The sequence below is a fragment of the Solanum tuberosum genome, unplaced genomic scaffold, assembly GCF_000226075.1.
Source record: "Solanum tuberosum cultivar DM 1-3 516 R44 unplaced genomic scaffold, SolTub_3.0 scf00010, whole genome shotgun sequence".
Taxonomy (NCBI): domain Eukaryota; kingdom Viridiplantae; phylum Streptophyta; class Magnoliopsida; order Solanales; family Solanaceae; genus Solanum; species Solanum tuberosum.
Genome location: NW_006238936.1, coordinates 1,782,916 through 1,806,615, shown reverse-complemented (window position 1 = coordinate 1,806,615; position 23,700 = coordinate 1,782,916). Strand labels below are relative to the sequence as shown.

The window sequence follows — 23,700 nt, the reverse complement described above, 5'->3', positions numbered from 1 at the left end:
ATTGTCAAGTGATTTAATATAATAAATAAAAAAATACTATATTACTCCCTTCGTCTCATATTATATGCCATCTTTTTCATTTGCACTTGCATTAAGAAATAAAGTAATTTTTACCATTATGCCCTTATTTTAACGTTTTGCTTATGACAACTTTGTAATACATGATGAAATGTTAGATTTCAAAAATATAAATGCATTTGGATGACTATTTAAATGTTAGAGTTTATTTTTGGAGCCAAATTTTTTTTACCAATTGATCCAAAAAAATTAAAAAATCAAGTTTTTCCCACCTCAATTTTCCTATATATTTTTGTGTAAAATGTTTTCTTATATTTTTATATATAAATTCTTAAAGCAAACATCACAACATTACAAAATATTCAAATTCCATTACTTCAAATTGATCTAAAATTTCCTTTGAACTTTTTGAAATGTCATCTTCCTTGATAAAATTTGTTGAAGCTTCAACTTTCAAAAAAAAAATTGAATTTTTTTTTATCTTTTATTTTTAATTTGTTTGTTGATATTTTTTTTCAAAATCAGATTTTATAGAATAACTAGTGAATAAAGAAAGTAATTAATTGATGAATGAAGTACTCTCCCAATGAAATTAATTACTTGTAGATTTTCTAGGTTAATCAAAGTAAATACATTTTCAAGATTAATTAATTAATCTATCAAGGATGGCAAAAAATGATAATTTATGCATAAATTTTATAAAATGATATATATTGTGTTTCAGCTATTTTTAGAAAGGGGCGACATATAATATGAGACGGAGGGAGTAATGAATTATAGTGAAATGGATGAGAGGGAGTTGCTCGAATGGTAAGCACCCCTCACTTCCGACCTGAAAGTTGCGAGTTCGAGTTACCAGAAAAACAAATGTAATGGAGGCTCCGAGAGGGTTAAAGAAAAAAAATTAAAAAAATTAGTGAAATGATAGAGTGTACACACAATCATTATTATTGAACTTAGAGCTGGCTGGGTCAACTTTTTGCACTATCATGGATAGTAAAAGAACACAACAGTGTGGTTGAAAATTGAGACAATGCCAGCCATGAGTTCTTGGACCATACAAGTCTTATTATTCGGCCACGTTAACCATGTTACAGATTATTTTGTTGCGTTCGATATCTAAGGAAAAAAATAGTCTTGTTGCAAAATTAAAGCAAAATAAGATTAAAAAAATAAAAAAGATGAGAGCAATAGAAATAGGGAGATAAGAGATGAAAATTTTTCTTACTTTTTTCAAGTATTCAAGTGTTCTTTAAATCTTCAAGTGTATCCAATACTTGATAATTACTATACATTATGATGTAATTACACTTCGAATTTATAGATATTCACATAAATATATTTACAACATTGTGTATAATCTCAAATAATATTTTTGGAAATGGTATGTGGTGCGATGAAAACAAGAGTGAACATGAGGTGTGTTGAATGTTGGAGACAATACAGTTAGTGTGGAATGACACTCGTGAAAAAACACATTAATTAGCTTTACTGGGATAAAAAGACATTAAAGACTAAAATAGCCTCGACATCATCTTTTGTATTTTTTTGTTTACTTTAACTTAAATAGAAGGGTAAGATTATAATTTTTTATATAATATATTACATATCTTTTTTTTTTAATACAATGAGCCAAACATTCGCTAAATCAAGCCATATGCAATAGATAATCCAATAATTATTAGCTTACTAGTGACGAAGAGCCCGTGCACTACATGGACCCAATATTTATTCATAAATTAATTTTTAATTGATACTCAAATGATTTTAAATTTTATTTTAAATTTAAATAATTTGTATATATTTATATGACAGTAAACGTTTATACTAACTGTGAAATGAATACTTGATAAATATTATTAATTTATAATAATTTTGAAGAAATTTTGATTATATTATTATTATTATTTTATAAATAAATTATAAATATTTGTGATAGTAGTAAATCATCTCGCTCTTCTTTCTCTAAAATCTTATGTGAGTGGACATTGTCCTTTATTTTCTAAAAAAATTGAAGAGCAATGTTAAAAATTACTGTATTTTATTTTCTTCACTTAAAACTTAATCAACATACATAAAAATCATTGTTAATTCATATAACATTTGGTTATTTTTCTCATAAAGTATGTGAAATTTTTTGTATTGTTGCATTACTAATTAGCAACACTAATTTTTAAATTAGAATTTCTATATATAGTTCGTCTCTTAACCAAGTTGCACCTTAAGTATGAACTTAGTTATTTTGAGGTATTAATAAAAATACTATTTAAGTCTTTAAAATTTTATGAGTATAAAAATATTTTCTCTATTTTAATTTATTTGTCTAATTTTAAATATTATCTAAGTATATCATATATAACTCATTCTTAAAAATTCGAATAATTTAAATTTTGATTGCACTTTAAAATATTTCATTATGCTAGTCTTTTACATTTCTTTTATTGTTTTTATAAAAAAAAAAATACTTTTGAAGAATATTTCTTTATTAAACTTCCAATAACTTTGTGGAAATTTGTGTGATAAATTGTTTTTTCTCACTTTGGGGGCTTATTTTTTTTATTACTGTGGATAAAATTTATTCTATTATTAAATTTTTTGCATATAAAAATTAGTTAGTGCTAACATGAATATAAATTACTTCAAATCTTCCGGTTACTATGCAATGATGCATGCCAGAAACCTCTTTAAAATTACACACCTGTGAAGTAGACCCCATATTTCTCAAGATAAAAGTGTATAGAGGAACAAAATAGTAGTATGATTGTTTTGTCTAATTTGAAAAAAAGTACATGGTCAATAGCATAAAGTACAATAGATTAGTAGCAAAATAATTACAAAATATCAATACTACCCCTATGCCAAGCAGGCATGTTGACGGGGAGGAGCTTGCTTTGTGCAAACTCCCTCTTATTATATAAGAGAATGTATTACAATTTATAATTTATACCCTATAATAGGTTCCTGCATAATTTTTTCCATGAACCTATATTTCTCGGCTCCTAGCTATAATATGGTGGAATAAGTTGGATCCTCTACAAACTATGTAGTATATGTTTATAAATGAATTGCAACATAAATCATGGGTTAATACCTCAGATGGTCACTCAACTATCCAGTTTTTCCTCAGAAAAGTCACTCACATGGTGACTTTTTAGTGAAAATTAAAAATTGAGTGACTTTCTGAGGCAAAAGTGGATAGTTGAGTGACCATCTGAGGTATTAACCCCATAAATCATTTATGTATAAGTAAAAAAATGAATTGCAACATAAATCAGTTTTCACATTACCTGGACAAACACAATTGGTGTTCTATTAAACGTTTCAAGCTCAAACCAATTAGATTATCAAATAATTAAATTTTAAAAAATATTGTCTTAACTTTGAATGTCTTCTGAAGGTAACAATCACTATAATATTGGTTTTTGTAATTAAAAGTATTACCAAATATGTATAAGTAAAAAAATGATACTCTAATTGGCATATCTAATGAAGTAAAGTCTTAATTTTATTTTTAAAACACTTTTAGAATAATTTTACTAGTTTATGTAACAATTGATTATATTGAAAAAGTTTTAAAAACTATAATCAATAAGAGAGATTTAAACATTTTTTCGAATAAGAGTGGCATATTTTTTTTTCGAATTTTGGTTTGTTTCCCATTTTTGTTTCTTCAAGTTGCTGCCTATTTTAGATTTTCTTGTCATTATTAGTTCTTGCATAAGACTTATGTTTTAAGTCTTATGTATTGGGTAAGTTCTCGTTTCTGGTTTAAGCATTTTTTTTCTTCAGATTTTGGTTTATTTTCTAAATTTTGATTTGTTTTCCATTTTTCTTTCTTTGAAGTTGCTGTCTATTTTAGATTTCCTTGTCAATTCAGGTATTATTAATTCTAGGTGTTATTAGTTCATAAGGCTTTTTCGTTCATGGTTTAATCATATATTTTTTTCCAAATTTTGATTTGTTTCCGTTTTTGTTTCTTTCGAGTTGCTGCCTATTTAAGATTTCCTTGTCATTTAAGTATTATTTGTTCTGTGTCTTTTATCTTTAAAAATCACTCAAGTACATTTATCTTTAAAATTAAATTGACATGGCAAAATAAATTATTTTATACCATATAAAAATGAGTTCCCACATTATTTTTTATTTTACAATTTTATTTTACTTTTTGAAAAAACTGAATCTGCACCATTTCCAGGCACCTTCTCCCATTGAATGTAATTTCTATTACATTTTGAATAATTTTAAATTTTTTCAAACAATTCCCATTTTCTCAAAATATATTTTTTACACCAAGAAACTAGAAAGAAAGTGTGAACCTCTAGTGGACTCACCGAACTGGAACAATCCACAGAGGAATAACGAATCTAAAATTCACCACTTTTTACATTATTTTTTATTTTGCAACATTTTCTTTTTTTCAAAAAAAGGTCAAAATCCGCACCATTTTTAGTTTGTTTTTTAAAATTTTGTTTATTCGTGGAGTCTATGATTATATGAAATAAAAAATAATTTATTTTATTATGTCAAATTTATTTTTAATGATTAATGTAGTTGAGTGATTTTTGAAGATAAAAGTGTTAAGTTGAGTGATTTTATTGAAACAAAATAAAGTTCAATGACTTTGCTAGTTAAATTCTCATACTTCAATGACCTTTTGAGATATGAACTCATGTTTTAACTCTCAGGAATATATGTGGTACAAGGTATAAAAAATCCTATAAACTAACTATATTGTATGTTTATAGATTTTATACTAATGTTTTAGAGTATGTTTTTTGTTAGGTTTGTACTGAAGAATCTGAAGTTTCTGTAATGCTGGATTGGGAAGGCAATATCGTGATGAGAGATATTTGAAGAATCTGAAGTTTCTTTAATGATAGCTTGTGTGTTACGTTTTCTTGAGCAGTTTTTTTACTTTCTTGGTCAATGTTCGTCAATCTTTCAAATTTTCATGTGTACTAACAAACAATATATAGGATTTAAATATAAAATTCTGTTATAGCTTTTTATATTTAAAATGAGTCTCTATTAAAAGTAGTGTTATAGCTGTTTATATTTAAAAGGACTCTAATTCCTATAGAAGTTTTATTTTATTTTATTTTTGCAATCACTCTCACGATACCACATTTGTAGCTTTGACTATGCATGTGTTCTAACTAGGGAAAAATGACTAAATATAATATAATATTTAATGGTTAAATAAATTGTCTTAATTTTGATTTTTTTAAAAAAAAATCATGATAGAATGATGGCTTAAGTAGTGTCCACTGGAGTTCAATTTTCCGGTTTCTATATGCCTCTGTTTCCGAAGCATCGTATAGGTATACGGTACTAAATAAATCATGCTATAAATAAAGTAGAAAAAACAAGTAATAAAGTAATAAAATTGATTATACAAATGCAAGACTAGTCTTCCAATCGATTCATGTTGACTGAATAATTATCGATAGAAAATCAATAACATAACATGATGACTATGTATTTAATAAAAAACCTGACACAAATATAACATTTTTTTAGAAGTCCGAGCACCATAGCTATGATGATGAGATTTTCAATTTGATTAGAAAGGTGAGAGCTCTTTCCTAATGTAGAAGTTTCCTGATGGACCTCCCTGAGGTAAAAGAGCAAGCCAAACAGGACTTTGAGCACCCTCTTCACTAGTCAATATGCCAGAATAGCAACGTAAATCAGTTTTCACAGAACCTGGACATACACAATTTATGAGAAAATTTGGGTATTTCTTAGCCAATACTCTTGTGTAACCATTTAGTGCTGCTTTTGATACAACATAAGCAGATATAGTTTGAGGCCAATTTTTGCTTTCTAACAAATCCTCCTTGAAATCTTTGAGAAAAACATTCAAAACCTCATCCACTTTGTCTTCTGTTAGATTATCACAATCATTTAAGACTCCTACAGCCCATTCATTGCGTACATACTGAAACAAAACTTTGTGTCAGCTAGCTTCTTGTTTACTATATTAAAAATAGATGTTCATAATATGACTTACGTGTTATAAGATTATTGGTACGTTTTAAAATTAAAATACCTCTAATTTTCCACCAGTAGAGGAGACATTGACAATACGTGGTGAATCAGATAATTGAAGTAGAGGTAATAATTCTTGTATCATCCATTTTGCACCATAGTAATTTGTTTTTATACATTCTTCAGCAAAATCACTAGTTTGAGTGGCTACCTTTATCTTCTCATAGAATAAATCTTGCTGCAATTAAGACCAACAAAAGATTATCTCATTTCAAATGGAATAAAGAAGGTACTCATACAACTATTGGCAAAGAAATGAATCTTGCGCCTAATTCAACTCCAAATTTTCTCGTTCCATTGATGTGAGACTTAACACCTAGGATTGTATATCTAGTACGTGGATAATTTAATATGGTAAATCATAGATTGTAAATTGGAATGTATTTGGTTTTGATACCATGTAAAAAAATAAATTTTGAGCGTAATTCAATCCATAAAACTAGCTCATGAAGGGAGAATTATCTGATATAAGGAGTTTATAATTCTCTCATCCCACAAATGTGAGACCTAACACCATAAAATTGAAGGTAGAATTTTTTATTTTTTATTTTTTGAGGGTGAAGAAGAAAATTAACAATATAAGCAAATGAAAGAGTCACTTACTTGTGAGCTTATAATAACATCTTTATCCAAAAGCACTCCAAGAACTCCCGCATTATTCACCTGTTTAGGTTATTTACAAATTAATGACTCTTAAGCAAATTCATGAATCTATTAAGCAAACACAAAATTATAAAGAAAATTGAGATTAGGAAAACAGCCTCCGTAAAAATGAGAAAAATGACTTTTCTAATAGAAGTAGGGAAAGTAAATTTCACAAATCATATTCTATATTGATTGTGTCCTCCTACCCTTCAACACACCGTAATTTCACCCCATTACACCACCTATAGTATTTGTCTATAATATCATATATAAACGATTTTAGGATAATATTTTTTTTTACTTATCTATCAAACACAAGAAAATAAGTAAGAAATCCACTTATTTTCTAGAAAACATTTTTCATCAAAAATATTTTCCTTAATACAAACACACCATCTACGAAATTCATCACTAATGTATCACCAAATAGCCAGTAGAAAACACATTTTTTTAATAATCCATTTCTACATAGTTACATAATTTTTCAATAATCTATCGTCAATTCATTATTAAATAGGATTAGCGACAGATTTTTGTTGTTTTTTTAAGCTTTGAACTCTATTCTATAGAAAAAAATTAAAATTGAAAAGGAGTGGAAGAGGAAATACCAAAATATCAAGCTTGCCAAATCTGTCCTGGATGAAATCTTTGAGTCTTACAATGCTAGAAATGTCAGTCACATCAAGTTGATGAAAAATGATATTATAATTAGAGTGGCCATCCATCTTTAACATATTATTAACAGCTTCATTCCCTTTTTTCTCATCTCTTGCTGTTAAAATCACCACTATCCCCTTTGCTGCTAGTTGTCTACATATTTCTAATCCTATCCCTTTGTTGCCTCCACTTACAACTGCAATCCTGATGATAACAACAAATTAATCCAAATCATAGGAAATTAATTAAAATAATATGTTCATTTTTCGATACGTATTATCTCAAAAAGTCAAAATTGGAATCATCACAAGGAAAACTAGTACTCCCTCTGTCCCAATTTATATGACTTACTTTCCTTTTTAGTCAGTCCCAAAAAGAATGACACATTTCTATTTTAAGTAACAATTTGCCTATAAAATGTCTTTTTTACCCTTAATGAAATGATTTACAACCACACAAATTTCTATCATTCATTTTGGACCACAAGTTTTAAAAGTCTTTCTATTTTTCTTAAAGTTTGTGCCAAATCAAAGTACATCATATAAAATGGGACGGAGGGAGTAGTAATTAACTTTTTCAGATAATAAGTACTCTTAGTTGAGTGATGATATGAGAAATCAATCCCGGCATTAAAAAGCAGTGAGAATGAGTACTTACCGTTGAGTTGCCAGGAAGTTGGAAGCTTCAGCCATAGTATCAAGTGTTTGTGCGTTTTAAATGTGTAAAAGAAAGAAAGAAAGAAAAACTATGTAGTAGTATAGGTGAGGTGAGAGTTTATATTTTGAAGCAAAAGTTTTTGGCGTATGACGTGGAAGGTCCTTGTACTTGATTTTGTTTGTTAGTTGAACTATTATACTCACGATTTTGTCAACTGAACCCTTAAACTTACTAAAAATACAATATTTTAAACACATCTGATCATTGACCAAACTTATGTAACACTAATATTGCTGAGTTGGAAAAATACTTAATTGCACGTGCTTCAAAGTGAGTGAATATATTTTTTTTATATTAAAAATTATTACAAAAATAATTTAAAATACAAAAGAGAAAAAATCATCCCTTCAGCCCCCCACCCTCTCCTTCTTCTCTCTCCTTCTTCCTTCAGCCCCCCACTCTCTCCTTCTTCCTTGAAGCCACCCACCACTCCACCCTACCCTCCTACCCCATCCCTTCTTCTTTTTCTTAACACCCGCCCCCCCTCCCCTCACCCCCAACCAAATCTCTTATCTCAATCATTTTAGTTTCTTTAATTTTGAAATTCAAATTTCTTCTCTATAAATCTTGGTCGATTTACACACTTTTAAAATCTGAATTTTCAAATCTTGTTTGTGAAAGGTGGAAGTTTAGATAACTTTGTAATCTTGAAGACTAATGGTGTATACTGAAAAGTTGAAAAACTTCATGAAGAAGCTCTTCGTGAAGAAGCTTGAAGAATAACAAATGGATTTTGTGAATTTATGAAATTAATTCAAAATTATGATGGAAAATTATTGGGTTTGTGTTGGTAAGCTTTTTGTGTAAAAAAATTCATGTCAAATAGGAAGAATTAGACCAATTTGACATGAATTTAGTGCTCAATTATGAGCAAATATGAAGAACATGAGATTGAAAATTTTAATGTGCAATCTTTTTTTTTTAACATTTATTTTCTTATGTGGCATTAAAAATGACATGAAATTCCATGTGTAAGCGGTTGTGCTACACTCATGCACATAGACTAAAAAAGGGGTTTAAAATATTGCGTTTTAGTGAGTTTAAGGGTTCAATTGGCAAAGTCATGAGTATAAGAATTCAATCGACAAACTGAGCCAAGTATAAGGGTCTCACAAATCATTGTGCATTTTTTATTTACTTTAAATATAAGGGTAAGATTATAAAATTTTATATAATATATTACATATCCATTTTTTTAATACAATGAGCCACACATTCGCAAAATCAAGTCATATGCCATAGATAATCCAATAATTATTAACTTATGTATTACAATTTACAATTTATACCTTATAATAGGAACTTTGTCCATGAACCTATAATATGGTCTAATAAGTCGGATCCTCTACAAACTATGTACTATATATTTATTGAAAATCCAACACGAATATAATAATATTTTTTGAAAAATTTGAGCAACATAGCTATGATCTATATCGCAAGATTTCTCAATTTGATTAGAAAGATGAGAGCTCTTTCCTATTGTAGAAGTTTCCTGATGGGCCTCCCTGAGGTAAAAGAGCAAGCCAAACAGGACTTTGAGCACCCTCTTCAACAGTCAATGTGCCAGAATTGCAACATAAATCAGTTTTCACATAACCTGGACAAACACAATTTATGAGAAAATTTGGGTATTTTTTAGCCAATATCCTTGTGTAACCATTTAGTGCTGCTTTTGATGCAACATAAGCAGATATAGTTAGAGGCCAATTTTTGCTTTCTAACAAATCCTCCTTGAAATCTTTGAGAAAAACATTCAAAACCTCATCCACTTTGTCTTCTGTTAGATTGTCACAATTATTTAAGACTCCTATAGCCCATTCATTGCGTACATGCTGAAACAAAATATCGTGTCAGCTTCTTGTTTACTATATTAAAAATAGATGTTAATAATATAACGATTAGATAAAATACGTACTTGGAGCTTTCCAGTAGAGGAGGAGACATTGACAATACGTGGTGAATCAGATAATTGAAGTAGAGGTAATAATTCTTGTATCATCCATTTTGCACCATAGTAATTTGTTTTTATACATTCTTCAGCTATATCAATAGTTTGAGTGGCTACCTTCATTTTCTCAATGAATAAGTCTTGCTGCAATTAAAACCAACACTAGATTATTTCATTTCAAAGAGTTCGGAGCCAAAGGGCAAAAAAAATTGCCAAAAATTTTAAAATGGCACATCATATTTTTTTAAAATCAAAGGGGCAGAATCGTTACTGTCAAAGCGCTTTCCCTCTGACACATATGAACGCCGTTAAAATTAAAAATCGCTGCCCGAGCAGCGATTTTCTCCAATTTTTTTTTTCTTTTTTTCCGCTAGTATCGCTGCTATGGCAGCGTTTTCATAGAAAAAAATTTTAATTTTTTTTTCATGAAAATCTCTGCTTTGGCAGCTTTTTTTAAAAAAAATCGCTGCCTTTGAATTTTTTTTTTCTTTTGAAAATCGCTGACAAGGCATTTCATCCAAATTAATGAAATGCGGCCTTGGAGTCGATGAATGCGGCTTCCAAAAAAATTTGCCAATTTTTTTTTTAAAGAAAACGCTGCAATGGCTTTACTAGAAAGCTGCCAAAAAGCAGCAATTTTCATGAAATTTTTTTTAAAAAATTTTCTATGAAAACGCTGTCATAGCAGCGATATTAGCGAAAAAATAAGAATTGATTTTTTTAGTAAATCTCTGCTCGGGCAGCGATTTTTAATTTTAACTGAGTAAACGGCGTTTATATGTGTCAGAGGGAAATTGCTTTGGCAATAGCGATTTTGCCCTTTTGGTTTACAAAAAATATAATGTGCCATTTTGAAATTTTTGACAATTTTTGCCTTTTTGGTTGACTCTCATTTCATATGTACTCACGAAATTTACACAACCATAAAAATAATTTTTTTTCTGAAGAAAGTGAAAGCTAGAAAATTGATAGTATAAGCAAACGAAAGAATGGACGTGATGACAAGAGGCCCTTCACCTTCAATGCTAAGATTGCGAGTTTGAGACATATTAAGGGAGTAAAAAGTTGGGAGCTTGTGGGGTGAAAAGACAAAAAGAAAAGAGAAATTCATGTGATATATAGTGACTTACTTGTGGGCTTATAATAAAATCTTTATCCAAAAGCACTCCAAGAATTGCCGCATTATTCACCTGTTGTTTAGGTTATTTAGAAATTAATAATGATTGTTATATTTGCATCACGTAGTACGGTTAAGCAAATTCATGAATCTATTAAGTAAACACAAAGTTATAAAGAAAATTGAGATTAATTATGATTAATGCATAAAGCTCGATTAGAGAAAACATTTTCAGTTTTTCCATGTTCGAGTGGTCAAATAATTTTAAAAACATTTTCTATACGAAAAAAGCTCCTTAAAAATGAGAAAAATGATTTTCCTAATGGAAGTAGGGAAAACAAATTTCACAAATGGTATTCCACATTGATTGCATCCTCCTACACTCCAACACATTGCATTTTCACCTCACTCCCACCATCCATAGTATTTGTTTAAAATATCATATACAAATGATTTTAGGAAATATTGTTTGCTTATCTACCAAACACAAGAAAATTAATAAGAAAATCCACTTACTTTTTTAGAAAACATTTTTCATCGACAATATTTTTTTTAATACACCATGCATCTACAAAATTCATCTCTAATCTATCACCAAATAGCCCGTAAAAAACACTTTTTTCTATAATCCGTCTCTACATAGCCCCGTCATAGTTACATAATTTTTTCAATAATCCATCATTAATTCATTATTAAATAGGATTAGCGACAGATTTATTTTATTTTTTATTTTTATTTTTATTTTTATTGGACTCAATTCTATAGAAAGAAGTAAAATTGAAAAGGAGTGGAAGAGGAAATACCAAGATATCAAGTTTGCCAAATCTGTCCTTGATGAAATCTTTGAGTCTTACAATACTAAAAATGTCAGTCACATCAAGTTGATGAAAAATGATATTATAATTAGAGTGGCCATCCATCTTTAACATATTAATAACAGCTTCATTCCCTTTTTTCTCGTCTCTTGCTGTTAAAATCACCAATATTCCCTTTGATGCTAGTTGTCTACATATTTCTAATCCTATCCCTTTGTTGCCTCCACTTACAACTGCAATCCTGATAACAACAAATTAATCCACATCGTAAGAAATTAAAATAGTGTTTATTGTGCGATAATTATTATCTCAGAAATGTCAAAATTGAAATCATCAAGAGGAAAAGCTGGTAATAACTTTATGAGATAATAACTATTAGTTGACTGACCATCTAACAAATCAATCCAAATTTGGAGTGGTAGATTCTGCTTTAAAAAGTAGTGAAATTGAGTACTTACCGTTGAGTTGCCAGGAAGTTGGGAGCTTCAGCCATGGTATGAAGTTTTTGTGTGTTTCAATGTGTAAAAGAAAGAAAAACTATACACTAGTGTCAGTAATAAATAAATAAAAGTATATACAGGTGAGACTTGAGAGTTTATATATTTATATATTGATACAAAAGTTTTTGGCATATAATCACAAAAGAAAAGAATGCGTCACTATTATTGAATAATTAAGAAAATAATTGTCAAAAATCACTAGTGTGGTTGTTAATTGAGACAAATGACAGCCATAAGTTCTTAGGACCACAGAAGTCTTATTAGCAATGTTTCATATTATCTTCTTTTTTTTCGGTACCTAAGCAAAAAAAAAAAAAAATTATATTAAAAGTATTTGTATATAATTTAAGATAAATATTATGGGAGATGGAATATGATGCAATGAAAATGAGAGAACTTGAGGTGTGTTGAATGTTGGAAAGGATACAATTAATGTGAAATGACACTTGTTTTCTCTACCTCCACCAGGGAAGTCGTATTCCTCTTTTTTAATAAACATAGAAAATGTTCTCCAAAAATTTTGACCAACCAAACATGAGAAAGTGAAATTTTCGTCTCGTACCAATCACCTTCAAGCCCAAATCAAATTGTTTCAAATGCTATTTCATTTCATAAAAACCACAAAAATGAATACAGTTCAATAGGTGGTGCTGCTGAGAGAAAGTATCAGCTTTTATTCTGAGATAACAAATACATCTCCTAGTCAAATCAAAGGTTACATATGCTTCATCAGATAAACAAGAATGGCTTACAACAAAAAAATGAAATATTTGAAGAGCCCTTGTCTCTTTCGTGGTTCAGCAACATTTGTCCTTGTAATTGTACACCTAATACAGTCAAGTTCGCGGAATTTTTTTACCTTTACAGGCAATTTGGAGCACCAGACCATACTCCACTTCTCGTGGACCTGTGATCTCAACCCAGGAAGTGCTTCACTATTCGTGAACAAGAGGGCCATAGACAGGATACCACATATTTTGTCTCACGTGTTCAATGGTCTCTTCCTGCATCCAACGAATGAAGCTCTTGAAAAAAGAAGAAGGCGGAAACACATTTTTCTTAACTGTATATATCATTATGATTCTTGTTTCATTTCGTTTAGGAGATTCTAGTAACATTTCCGTACCTTTGACATATGCTGCAACTCTCTTACCCCAACATCACCGTGACCTTCTGCCAGGTCTTCAGCCACAGCAGCCCGTAAAACAGCAGCTCCCACCTCTGCTGTAATATCCCGAATACTGCACACAAAATAGAGATATTAGATACGATTACTTGTAGGAAGCAATCTTGCCTTTGCCACCTCTAAGTGAATGCATTCTGCAAGTGCAAATTACATCAAAATACAAGTTTCCCAAAACTCATCAAACAATCTCATGACTAGTAATGCCCTCACAAAGGTTATCACTACGTAGTCTGAAAATTAATAAGCGTGGGAAAAGAATAAGAAAATGATTCAGCAACAATAGCACCACAATTTATATGATTAACTAGTAGCCGTATTCATTGCCTCAAAGATTAGATCTCTAAATGGATGTTCACAAAAAATAAACAAATATATAAAAAGAGAAACTAAGGATGAGCTGAGTGATCAAGTGTTGCCCATGTGAAATAACAAGATTCGGGTGTAGCAACATTTCATCAGACTGGTCACTTTACTGTCACTGTTGCATGATAGCAGCAAAGTAAGTGTGCATTCCTTGTCATGTAACACAGAGACTCAAAATCAGGAGAGATAAACCTAGACGTTTGTGCTTTATAAAGCTGCACCTTGAAATTGAAGCATCATTGTCATCAAAATTTTGTACGTTGTTAATTTTGACTCCCTCAAATATGCTTATTACAGTTAAATGGTGTAGTAACAAGGGAGACAGGAATAAGCATGTGACCTAGAAATCCTATAAGGCCAAAACCAGTCGGCAGTCACTAATATGTTCAACTAACACAATAAAAACATGCTATCAAATTTATAAGTTGCAACAATCAGTCAGTCATATCTAGTCATTGCAGGGACAGGGTGGAGCTAATTTAGTGCTTAAGATTTCACATCTCCAAATAAAACTCTATGAGCAAAGAATACTTTCTCCAGGACCAAAAACTTACTCATCAATGGATGGATACAAGATTCCTCTATTGATTTCGTCATCGGACATGTAAGAAGCAAGGCTGCACGATCAAAATAAATATACAAATCAGTAAATGTATAGATAAGAGAAGGTTTTATTGCACCACATGCTTTAAACTAAACACACAATACAAACTGAAAAGCTCACACCACTGATGGTCAAATCAAGTACAAGGAGACAGGATTGTCAGATCATACCACTCAGCAGCAGCTTCTAACATTGTATCACTTATGTTTCGAGCGCCAGAAAGAAGAGCTCCTAGCCCAATGCTGAATTGTCAACAATAATCTTAGATGAGTGCAACACATTCAAAACAGTTAACATAGGTTTACAATCAGCACCTACCCAGGGAAGAGATACATGTTATTCGCTTGATTTACATGGCCTATCTTACCATTCCCTGAGAACATATTAGAATAGGATTCATGAGGTAATACATCATCAATAAGCACAAAAGAGGCTTAAACTGGGATGTGGAGATGAATTAATGAAAAGGAGTTGCTCAGCGACTGCAACAAGTATGCATTAAGGATACAGAGAAAAAATGCATTCAAGAAACCAGAAACTACCTAGATCAACATTTGCAAAGGGACTCCCACTAGCAAAAACAATATCTTCTCCAGCAAGCTTGAAAGCATCAACAGGACAGCATTCAGCTGTTGAACAGAATATACAATATTAAATACAAGAACAAGACAAACAGCCGATTGAGGAAGCAAAAGATGGATGACAAGACAAACCATTGTTTGTAGGATTTGACATGGCGAAAATTGCAGGTCTAACAGAATCTGACTCTTTCATGGCCCTCAGCACCTGAACATTACACCAAGACAAACACAAGTTGATATCGACGGAACAGACTTACTGCAAGAAACTTTCAAGTGACTTAACTGATCAAAAAGAATGTTCAAGTGATTTAATCCAAAGAGCAAATAACACCTCACATCATACTTCAATGAGAAAATTCCAGAAAATAAGAGATCACTTCAACAGTCGCACGTATCTCTTTCTCATGATTTATCCTAGAAAATTCTTGAAGTACTAGTTTGTTGAAAAGGGATGAAAAAGGAAAAAATGTCTGAAAGGAACCTGCTAAAGGAAAGCAAAGGAATAGGAAGCAAATTGGTAGATGAGATTAGTCATTAGATATGATTCTCAATGGCATAAGCTTCACAAGTATGTAGTGAATCAAGCGAATTGACCAGAAAATAAAGTTTAAATATGTTATAACTCCATGATGTCATTTAAGGCAGAGCAAAGGAGTCCAGATGTGGATATATGACAAGAAAAAGAAAATAAAATATTGTCCTACACTTGTTAAAGATTGAGTAAAATGATTAGATGTGCCAAATAAGTAACTTCGGCCAGCTAGAGCGTAAAGATCCAATCATTTCCATAAAGTTTCACGATTAGCTAGATGTCACACAATTGAAAATAGCTGAACCAATGACACGGTTCTTATCTCTGAGTGTCATAAATAAATGCTAAAGAAGAAGAAAACAAAGTACATGACCCACCTCCTCATGAAATATGCCTCCAACTCCTGACAAACCAAGAAGTACATGAGGCTTCACCTTTTTGACCTGACAAACATTTAAGCCAGCCTTATTGTCTTGGAAAGCATAAAAGGCACTAAGATGAAGATAGCAATTATTAGTCCCCTACAGCCCAATAATCAACAAGGTCAACAAATTTTAACAAAGCACGGACATCCTTCTACTAAGAGCAACTTAGTTTTGTATGCCCAGAGATTCTATTAACATTACCACTTCAGCGAGCCCTGCTCCCTCCTGTAGTCCTAGCCCCTCAATCTCGTGATGGGCTTTAGCAAATGGTAATGCTGCTGGATCAATATCTTTCCTATCCTTTGTGATAAGACCCTGCATCAACAATCACCAATGACCATTACTAATCACGTTGGAAGGAAGGAAATCTTTAACACCAACAGATGTCATGGACAGAAAAAAATATGGTACTTGTCACGGAGCCCAGAGGCCTGTTGATGTGATTAGTGAATGAAGAATTGTTTTCATCTATAATACATTTTTTTAAAAATATTTAATGCCGATGTTTTCCCCCAATATAAAATGCAAGCATGGTTAGACATATTTGATAAAAGACACATGCAAAAAGAGGGAACACATTCACATGTTCTGAATCAACATGGACTATAAGCAATCTGTATATATACAAAACCTCACATTTTTATCCAGAAGAAAAAAGTGGGGATCTGCTGATGGTCCAGTCATTCTTGAAACGGCTTGTAATGCCATCTTAAGAACACCAAGCCCCGCACTGAAATCCAGAAACCAATAAAGAAGAGAATGCAAAATTAAGTCACCTCAGACAGACATCTAAATAAGACAGAATTTATTAGTAACCAAGAATAGGTTGTCAAAATTAATTTTGCCATTACCTTCCTGCTCCAACTACCACTATCTTTTGGTTGGCAAAATCAGTCAGTGGCCGGCCCTGTGCCCTAACAGTTCCTAATAGCCCAGCAAGAGCAACACCAGCTGTTCCCTATTGAACAAGAAGAGCAGAAGATAATTCTTTCTGTCAGTGGTGGCTGCAGAAAGGAGAACAAGGGCCAACAAATAACCTCCAGAAAAAATCGGGGACCAAGCAAACTACCTGTATATCATCATTGAACATGCAAAACTTTTTCCGATAGCGATCCAGTGTCTCAAAAGCCCACTTTGCTTGAAAATCCTCAAACTACTAGCATTATTCAGATTTATCAGTGCAATAGAAATAAAATAGTATCAGATATCTCTATTTGATAATAAATGGACCTGCACAACAGCCTTTGGCCAACGAGCATGAACAGCTTCCACAAATTCATCAACTATTGACAAATATTCTTCTCCTTCCAACCTAGGTTGTCGCAGTCCAAGATCTGTAAAATTAAAATCCTGTAAGAAGCAGGAACCCTTGCACCCAACTTGAAGAACAGAATAAGGAGGGTTGAAAAGGGCTAATTTTCAAAACTAGAACTGTATATATCTGATAGGTGTGAGCATATTAGATTACTAATACTTTTTTTGGATGAAGTACTACGCATTAAAAAATCTTACTCACAAAGAGGATCTTCTAGAAGCTTCTGATTGTTGGTCCCGACGTCAAGCATAACTGGGAGCACCTGTTAGGCATAGGCATAGGCATAGGTAAATCTGGCAGACAACATATTTTGCAAACATGAAGGCACATCATAACACGGAAGTGTTGATTGTTTGTTTGGGAAGTATAACAATCACCAGTTCTATTATTCAAGGAGCAGATTGTGTGTTCATCAATTTTGATTAAATTGTACATGACACTGATAATTAGAAATGACGTAGGCAGACTTACCGAACATCAGTGTTAGCAGTCATTACTTAACACTAAAACAAAACCTCATTTTAAATCTGGAGTCATATCTTTATTTAATTTTGTTTAAGTCTTTTTGGATAGGCTAGTTAGTCAGACTGATATCCTTGCCAAATCCGTATCAAGACGTCTATGTTTCATAGCACTTCAGATTTACAAAGCGGTATATGCAAAAGATACAAAACATACGCAACCCACACACTGATAATGAAAGCTCATGAATGTCAAATTGCTGAACAAATAGTAACTCCCATACATACTCTTTGTGGGTTGATACCAGCAGCTGCTACATACATGTCAAGTTTTCCAATTGGTATTCCTATCCCCTGAACTCCAAGATCACCAAGGCCAAGAATACGACTTCCATCTGTCAGCACAATCATGTCTACCTGCAAACAAAAGAAGAGAATGCATTTGGGTGATTCTATTTGAACAAAGTTGTGAGTTTTTGTTCTAAAAAGACAATCCATATCAAAGAGGTTAAAGTCAGGGAGATTTTCTCAGCTACACTATGTTTTAAGTTTTGCATAATTCCAAAATATCAACTATTTAACTTTTTGTACCCAAGTATTTCACATAAATTTCTGAAATGAAAACTGAAAGGAATAATATAACTTGGGTCTGAAACTGTCACTGTACTTAAAAATAAACCAATGACCAGTTCATCATCCAAACAAAACATCACAAATTCCTGCACAAGTCAATAGGGCTAATGCAATATTTCCTGTGAAGGCATAAAGGAGGTAGCACAATTCGGCAGATTGGGTATCTGTAAATTCAAAATTTACAACCATGTTTTGATAGGAATATGGCTCTAGAAATTCACATACAGGAAGAAAGTTATTTGAAGGTAATGTAACTAAAGTATGGTGCGGATCAATATGGACGGTTCTGTGTAAGTGACAAAGCTTCACATAGTAACTTGTAGAGAGGATTTGAAGGGAAAAAAACAGACTTGTGAAAGTTCATGAGATTCTCGTGGGGACCCCCATCCGCTCTTGGCTTGACTATGGTGTGTGACACTTTTTTTTATCAAGGAAAAAAAAGTATCACACACTAGAAGACTACCCTAATTTATTTTTCGTTTACAAATAAAAAGATTGTTACCGTAGGAAAAATTCTTTTAGGAGAACTTTACAGTATCGAGGAATTGAAGTGTCCTGATTTTGAAAGGGTCATCCTTGAAATGCTTCATGGTGAAGTCACATTATAGTCATTCATACCATAGGGGTGACTAAATGCCCGTAAAATAGTCACCTAGAGCTCCAGGTACCAAGGTAGAAGGCAATTTTTTAATGGAGGGCGGCGTCAAATGCTATTTTGACAGCATACGATTTAAGAAAAAGAAGATGTACTATTGTCAGATTTTGTTTCTGTAAATGACACAGAGATTAGGCGAATGCAGAAGACAAAAAAGGGCTCCATATATTTGAAACTTCTAGATAATTGAAACAACAGAAGGGACAGCTGAAAAATCAGAAAGTTGTGAAATCACATAGTACCTGAGTAGAAGGCCAGTTGAAGATCATTGACATCATCTCTCCCTTATCTTTGGCACTGAAATACATGCCACGTGGACGTCTAAACAAACCAGAGTAGTTTTGGCAAACCAATCCTACTGTTGGAGTGTATATTATGGGAGCAAAATCTTTGATATTGTCAATTAGAACCTGAGAAGAAAGTTCAGGATTTAACTTCAGTCTTCAGGTAGAAATAGTTTATTTACTACTTGGCATTTGCAAGCATGATTTGCAACCACCAGACTTACTCGGTAGTACAGTGTCTCATTCCTGTCATGCAGCCTGTTTAAGATCCTCCACTTTGCTAACGAAACAACACTGTCTGGTTGACCCTCAGTATTTTTCTCAAGTGACCGAAATGACTCCACTAGCGGTACAACAAAAGAAAGAATATGATATCACACAACATAATTCACAACGTATATCTTACAACAAACTTACTAAACAGAAGACATAACAATACACTGATGGATATAGCGTGCCTGAGTATGATACATAAGATAGATGAATAGACAAAAAAAAAAAGAAGCTTTCTAGAAGATTTAACAGAATGCAGTCAAAATGGAAGATTGGAACAAAAAGTAAAATATTTTAATTTTCAGCAAGATTAGATTTAAATGTTCCAGAAATCTTTCTTAAAAAAGAAGTTTTAAATGTTGCAGAAATTCCTCCTCTCTTTTTCAGCAGGGAGGAACTAAATATAGAGTTTTAAATACATGTTGGTGCCGACATGCAACATGCCTACTAAGACAAGAAAGCCAAAATATAAAAGATCCCAAACTACTTTTTTCCAATAACCAAGAAATCCGTTGTTTCCAGCTTTGAAAAAACTCAGTAGATAATGGGTTCACCCTTTACTCACTTAAATACCAGACCTTGTTTTTTTTTATAAGTAAACTTAAACACCAGACTTGGTTCACAATAGGATTCAAACTTGTGATGTGCGTCAACTATACATTCCATGTTGTATTACCTTTGCCATTAAACCAAAGTCCTAGGGAAAAAAAGAAGTCAAAGTAGATGGTGCTTTCAAGCCTCATTAGAATTCCACTAAAAAATTTGGAATATTTGGAATTAGAGAGCTTAATGTTGACACCTCATAAATCACACTGGTAGGTAATAAACATGTCGAACAAACTTAGACAGCTCTTCCAGCACTTCATTCCATCAAGCATTTTCTTCTAGTTACTACTAGATAGTCTGGTGAAAACTAACTGAACCGTTCATCCATGTTCAAGAATCTTCACCAACATGGTTCGCTCTGAAAGCACTTGTGAAAACTAATAACAACCAGAATTTTGTTTTAGGAAATTTCTAAGGGGATGAACTCTCCACCCTGCCAAGAAAAAGGATAAAAGATTGATAGATGAAAAAACCCACAAGTACTACTACCAAACTAAGTTGATGTTCTCGTCAAATTTTCATGGCAGTTCTCATTGTCTGTATTGGTTCTCAACATACTTCGAAGTACTTGTGGGTAATATTACTTCGAACCAAAACCCACAAGTACTACTACCAAACTAAGTTGATGTTCTCGTCAAATTTTCATGGCAGTTCTCATTGTCTGTATTGGTTCTCAACATACTTCGAAGTACTTGTGGGTAATATTACTTCGAACCAAAACCCACAAGTACTACTACCAAACTAAGTTGATGTTCTCGTCAAATTTTCATGGCAGTTCTCATTGTCTGTATTGGTTCTCAACATACTTCGAAGTACTTGTGGGTAATATTACTTCGAACCAAAACCCACAAGTACTTTAAAACCAGGTTCTATCTAAGTTAGAAGCCAAAAACAACGGAAGAGAGAGAGAGCAGAAAGTTTCTTCTGAATAAATTGAGCATAGTGCCCTTTTGTTACTATAAAGAGCTGAATACTAAGTTTCACGCAAGCAACAAGGGCCAAGTATAAAATAGCCAACTTACTGAAGCGGTCATATTGCTGTTCAAATGATATTACACGAGGTGGGAGGAGACCGCGCAGACCCAATCGATCTCTTTCCGTCATTGGGAATCCCGTGTCCTGTTTTTTGTTTATTGCAGATAATAACATCAAGTTACATCAGTTGCATTCAACTATTACAAACTTTGAAAGCATAATTGAGTAAATAAAGTATGTTCTCTCTATCAGTTAAAACTTTTAGATGAGAAGGTACACATAATTTAGCATGGTATTAGAGTTAGGCAAAGATCCTGGGTTCCTGTCTCAACACTACCCATTAACAAGAATTTGTACAAACGCTTGGCCTTTGAAAATGAATCTATAGATTAAGCTTTTAGATGAGATGTTTTACACAATTTAATAGGAATCAGTCGTATTGTAATCTCTTTTCCTTCGTATGTATCATTATCAGAAAATTGTACTATTCTTAAGGTTGTATCAATCCTGGTCTCTTTACTAAGGTTGTATAAATCATGGTCTCTCGAGAAACATAAAGCTTAATCCTGAACTCTTGAAGATATAACGTAAATTACTTTTTATCTTCTTGTTAATTTACTACCACATGTTCCATATAAAGGTTGATGCTCAGAAAAATATAGAACCATATGCCTTCTTGGACAGCCTAAACACCCTGTCAGTGTGGATATGCATAATGTTTTACTCATAAAATTTCTTGTTACAAAACACAGAAGATTAAAAATCCTGATGAGGTCATCCGTAATATGTGTTCTATTCTGCTTCTATGTTTGGCTTATGAAATTTCAGTATAGTTCCTTTCATTTTCTGGAATCACTCCAACTTAATTTTTGCCAGAGCACCGCATTTTCTCCTGTTAAAGAGTAACTTATAGGACAATTTACAAGCAAAATTTAACTCATAATATACCCCATCTACAACACCAGTAATAACACAACCATAGTTCAGTTGGCTTTATAAATCCTCTACATCCATTTCCTCAATAAAATTCCCAACTAGACATCACAATTTAGGTGAAAAATTTAGTCGGTGGACACAGTACTTCAAAAGTAGCATCTCAGGACTCATATCACATAATCCAGTTTACAAAGTACATCAACACAAACCAACAAAAAGCAGCCAGTATTTGGCAAATCCAGTATTGCATTAAACTTCCATACAACAACTACGCCTCGGTCCCAAACAAATTGCGGCACCTCTAGATTAACCAAAAACCTTATTTTTCACTGCAATAATTTCAACTAATAGTAGCTGAATAACTTTCGAAACAAAATCTCGAATAATAAAATAAAAATAAACCAGATCATGAGTAAACGCTAATTTTGAAGCTAACAGTTGAAAACAAAATTAATAAAAAAAATCTTACCTTATTGAACCAAGGATCATGAAGAATATCAGCACCGCGCTTGTGTACGATACATGGAGCTGAAATCGCCGTCGATAACCGCCGCGTACGGCGGAAAGTCGACGCCGCAGATCGAGCCACTCTCCACATTGCACGCTCCTTATATAAATAAAAAAATGCGTAAAAATTGAATCAACAAAACTTTGAATTCGAGTTCAACAAGAAGAAGATGAAGAACACTACAACTCCATGAATATGTGAAAGAGTCAAGTACCAGATATTTATACTCTCCTTCAACGCTGCTGCTTATATTCCTTTTACTTTTCTTCTTCTTTTTTTTGACGCTTTCTTTTTAAGGGTTATTTTCACACCCTTTATCTTAATCTTTATTACATTCTTTAAGGTTAAGATCGTCTTATTAGTTGCTAGGCACATTTTTTAAAGGGAAAAGGGTCAAAAATACCCCTCAACTTTGTTTTATTAGTTGACTATGCCCTTACCGTTAAAGTGAAGTTAGTTTTACCCCTACCGTTACTAATTTCACCATATATACCCCTCATTTGACGGAAAGCCCCAAATCAACTTAAATTAACCCGAATCTTAAAAAATGATCCGTTACCCATTTTTAAACCCATGCCCGACCCGTCTGACACTTAACCCAAGAGGTAACGTCTGAAGAGAAAGCAATCTAAAAAATCAACAAGAAGCAAATACTCATTTGCAATTCCTCATTTGCTTGTAATTATTGAAAATGATGAACAAAGGGAAAATAGCGGAGATAAATAATTTCTCATTTGCCTGTAATTATTGAAAAGGATGAACAAAGGGAAAATGGGGGGGTGGGGAAGAAGCAACAACTTCAGCCTTTGTTTTTCCATTTTTCCGACCAACCTCTCATCTCCACGCTGCTGTCCAGCCACCAAACAACCACCCCTAAACAACCCCATTTTTT

General features: G+C 32.3%; 3 protein-coding genes across 5 annotated transcripts; all 3 read right to left on the bottom strand.

Moving 5' to 3' along the window:
* Positions 1–5,564: 5,564 nt before the first annotated feature.
* On the bottom strand, positions 5,565–8,237 carry LOC102579253 ((+)-neomenthol dehydrogenase-like). Its single transcript, XM_015311646.1, has 5 exons — positions 8,029–8,237; positions 7,323–7,575; positions 6,673–6,732; positions 6,071–6,247; positions 5,565–5,959 (listed from the first exon to the last, which is right to left on the bottom strand). The coding sequence occupies exons 1-5, from the start codon at positions 8,061–8,063 to the stop codon at positions 5,582–5,584; spliced, it is 903 nt and encodes a 300-aa protein (XP_015167132.1). The 5' UTR covers positions 8,064–8,237; the 3' UTR covers positions 5,565–5,581.
* A 1,083-nt stretch (positions 8,238–9,320) lies between these two features.
* On the bottom strand, positions 9,321–12,959 carry LOC107061804 ((+)-neomenthol dehydrogenase-like). 2 transcript variants are annotated; one of them, XM_015311649.1, is made up of 5 exons: positions 12,430–12,959; positions 11,960–12,212; positions 11,170–11,229; positions 10,007–10,183; positions 9,321–9,923 (listed from the first exon to the last, which is right to left on the bottom strand). In XM_015311649.1, exons 1-5 carry the CDS (start codon positions 12,462–12,464, stop codon positions 9,546–9,548), a joined length of 903 nt encoding a protein of 300 aa, XP_015167135.1. In that variant the 5' UTR covers positions 12,465–12,959; the 3' UTR covers positions 9,321–9,545. The 2 variants fall into 2 exon arrangements, with proteins under 2 accessions (XP_015167135.1, XP_015167137.1); XM_015311651.1 differs by lacking the exon at positions 11,170–11,229.
* A 99-nt stretch (positions 12,960–13,058) lies between these two features.
* Positions 13,059–23,117, bottom strand: LOC102581802 (NAD-dependent malic enzyme 59 kDa isoform, mitochondrial-like). Of its 2 annotated transcripts, XM_006339468.2 has the most exons (20): positions 23,023–23,117; positions 22,770–22,907; positions 21,412–21,508; positions 19,735–19,853; positions 19,469–19,636; positions 18,227–18,355; positions 17,679–17,739; positions 17,393–17,496; positions 17,232–17,315; positions 17,014–17,120; positions 16,799–16,892; positions 16,364–16,477; positions 16,115–16,180; positions 15,338–15,410; positions 15,167–15,253; positions 14,943–14,997; positions 14,795–14,866; positions 14,575–14,637; positions 13,598–13,712; positions 13,059–13,475 (listed from the first exon to the last, which is right to left on the bottom strand). In XM_006339468.2, exons 2-20 carry the CDS (start codon positions 22,896–22,898, stop codon positions 13,407–13,409), a joined length of 1,806 nt encoding a protein of 601 aa, XP_006339530.1. In that variant the 5' UTR covers positions 22,899–22,907; positions 23,023–23,117; the 3' UTR covers positions 13,059–13,406. The 2 variants fall into 2 exon arrangements, with proteins under 2 accessions (XP_006339530.1, XP_015167129.1); XM_015311643.1 differs by lacking the exon at positions 23,023–23,117 and having other exon boundaries at positions 22,770–23,010.
* Positions 23,118–23,700: the final 583 nt, after the last annotated feature.

Bases quoted from the DNA above. Each gene is read 5' to 3' on its own strand.
- LOC102581802 (XM_006339468.2), bottom strand. From the start codon at position 22,898: ATGTGGAGAGTGGCTCGATCTGCGGCGTCGACTTTCCGCCGTACGCGG. The intron at 18,356-19,468 runs GTACTATGTGAT...TTTTGTTTGCAG, and splicing joins TCAACTGGCCTTCTACTCAG to GTAGACATGATTGTGCTGAC. The intron at 16,478-16,798 runs GTGAGGTTTTGT...TTGTTGATGCAG, and splicing joins TTTTTCTTCTGGATAAAAAT to GGTCTTATCACAAAGGATAG.
- LOC107061804 (XM_015311649.1), bottom strand. From the start codon at position 12,464: ATGGCTGAAGCTCCCAACTTCCTGGCAACTCAACG. The intron at 11,230-11,959 runs GTATTTCCTCTT...CCTAAACAACAG, and splicing joins TTGGCAAACTTGATATCTTG to GTGAATAATGCGGCAATTCT. The intron at 9,924-10,006 runs GTACGTATTTTA...ATTTTGTTTCAG, and splicing joins CCTCTACTGGAAAGCTCCAA to CATGTACGCAATGAATGGGC.
- LOC102579253 (XM_015311646.1), bottom strand. From the start codon at position 8,063: ATGGCTGAAGCTTCCAACTTCCTGGCAACTCAACG. The intron at 6,733-7,322 runs GTATTTCCTCTT...TAACCTAAACAG, and splicing joins TTGGCAAGCTTGATATTTTG to GTGAATAATGCGGGAGTTCT. The intron at 5,960-6,070 runs GTATTTTAATTT...GTTTTGTTTCAG, and splicing joins CTACTGGTGGAAAATTAGAG to TATGTACGCAATGAATGGGC.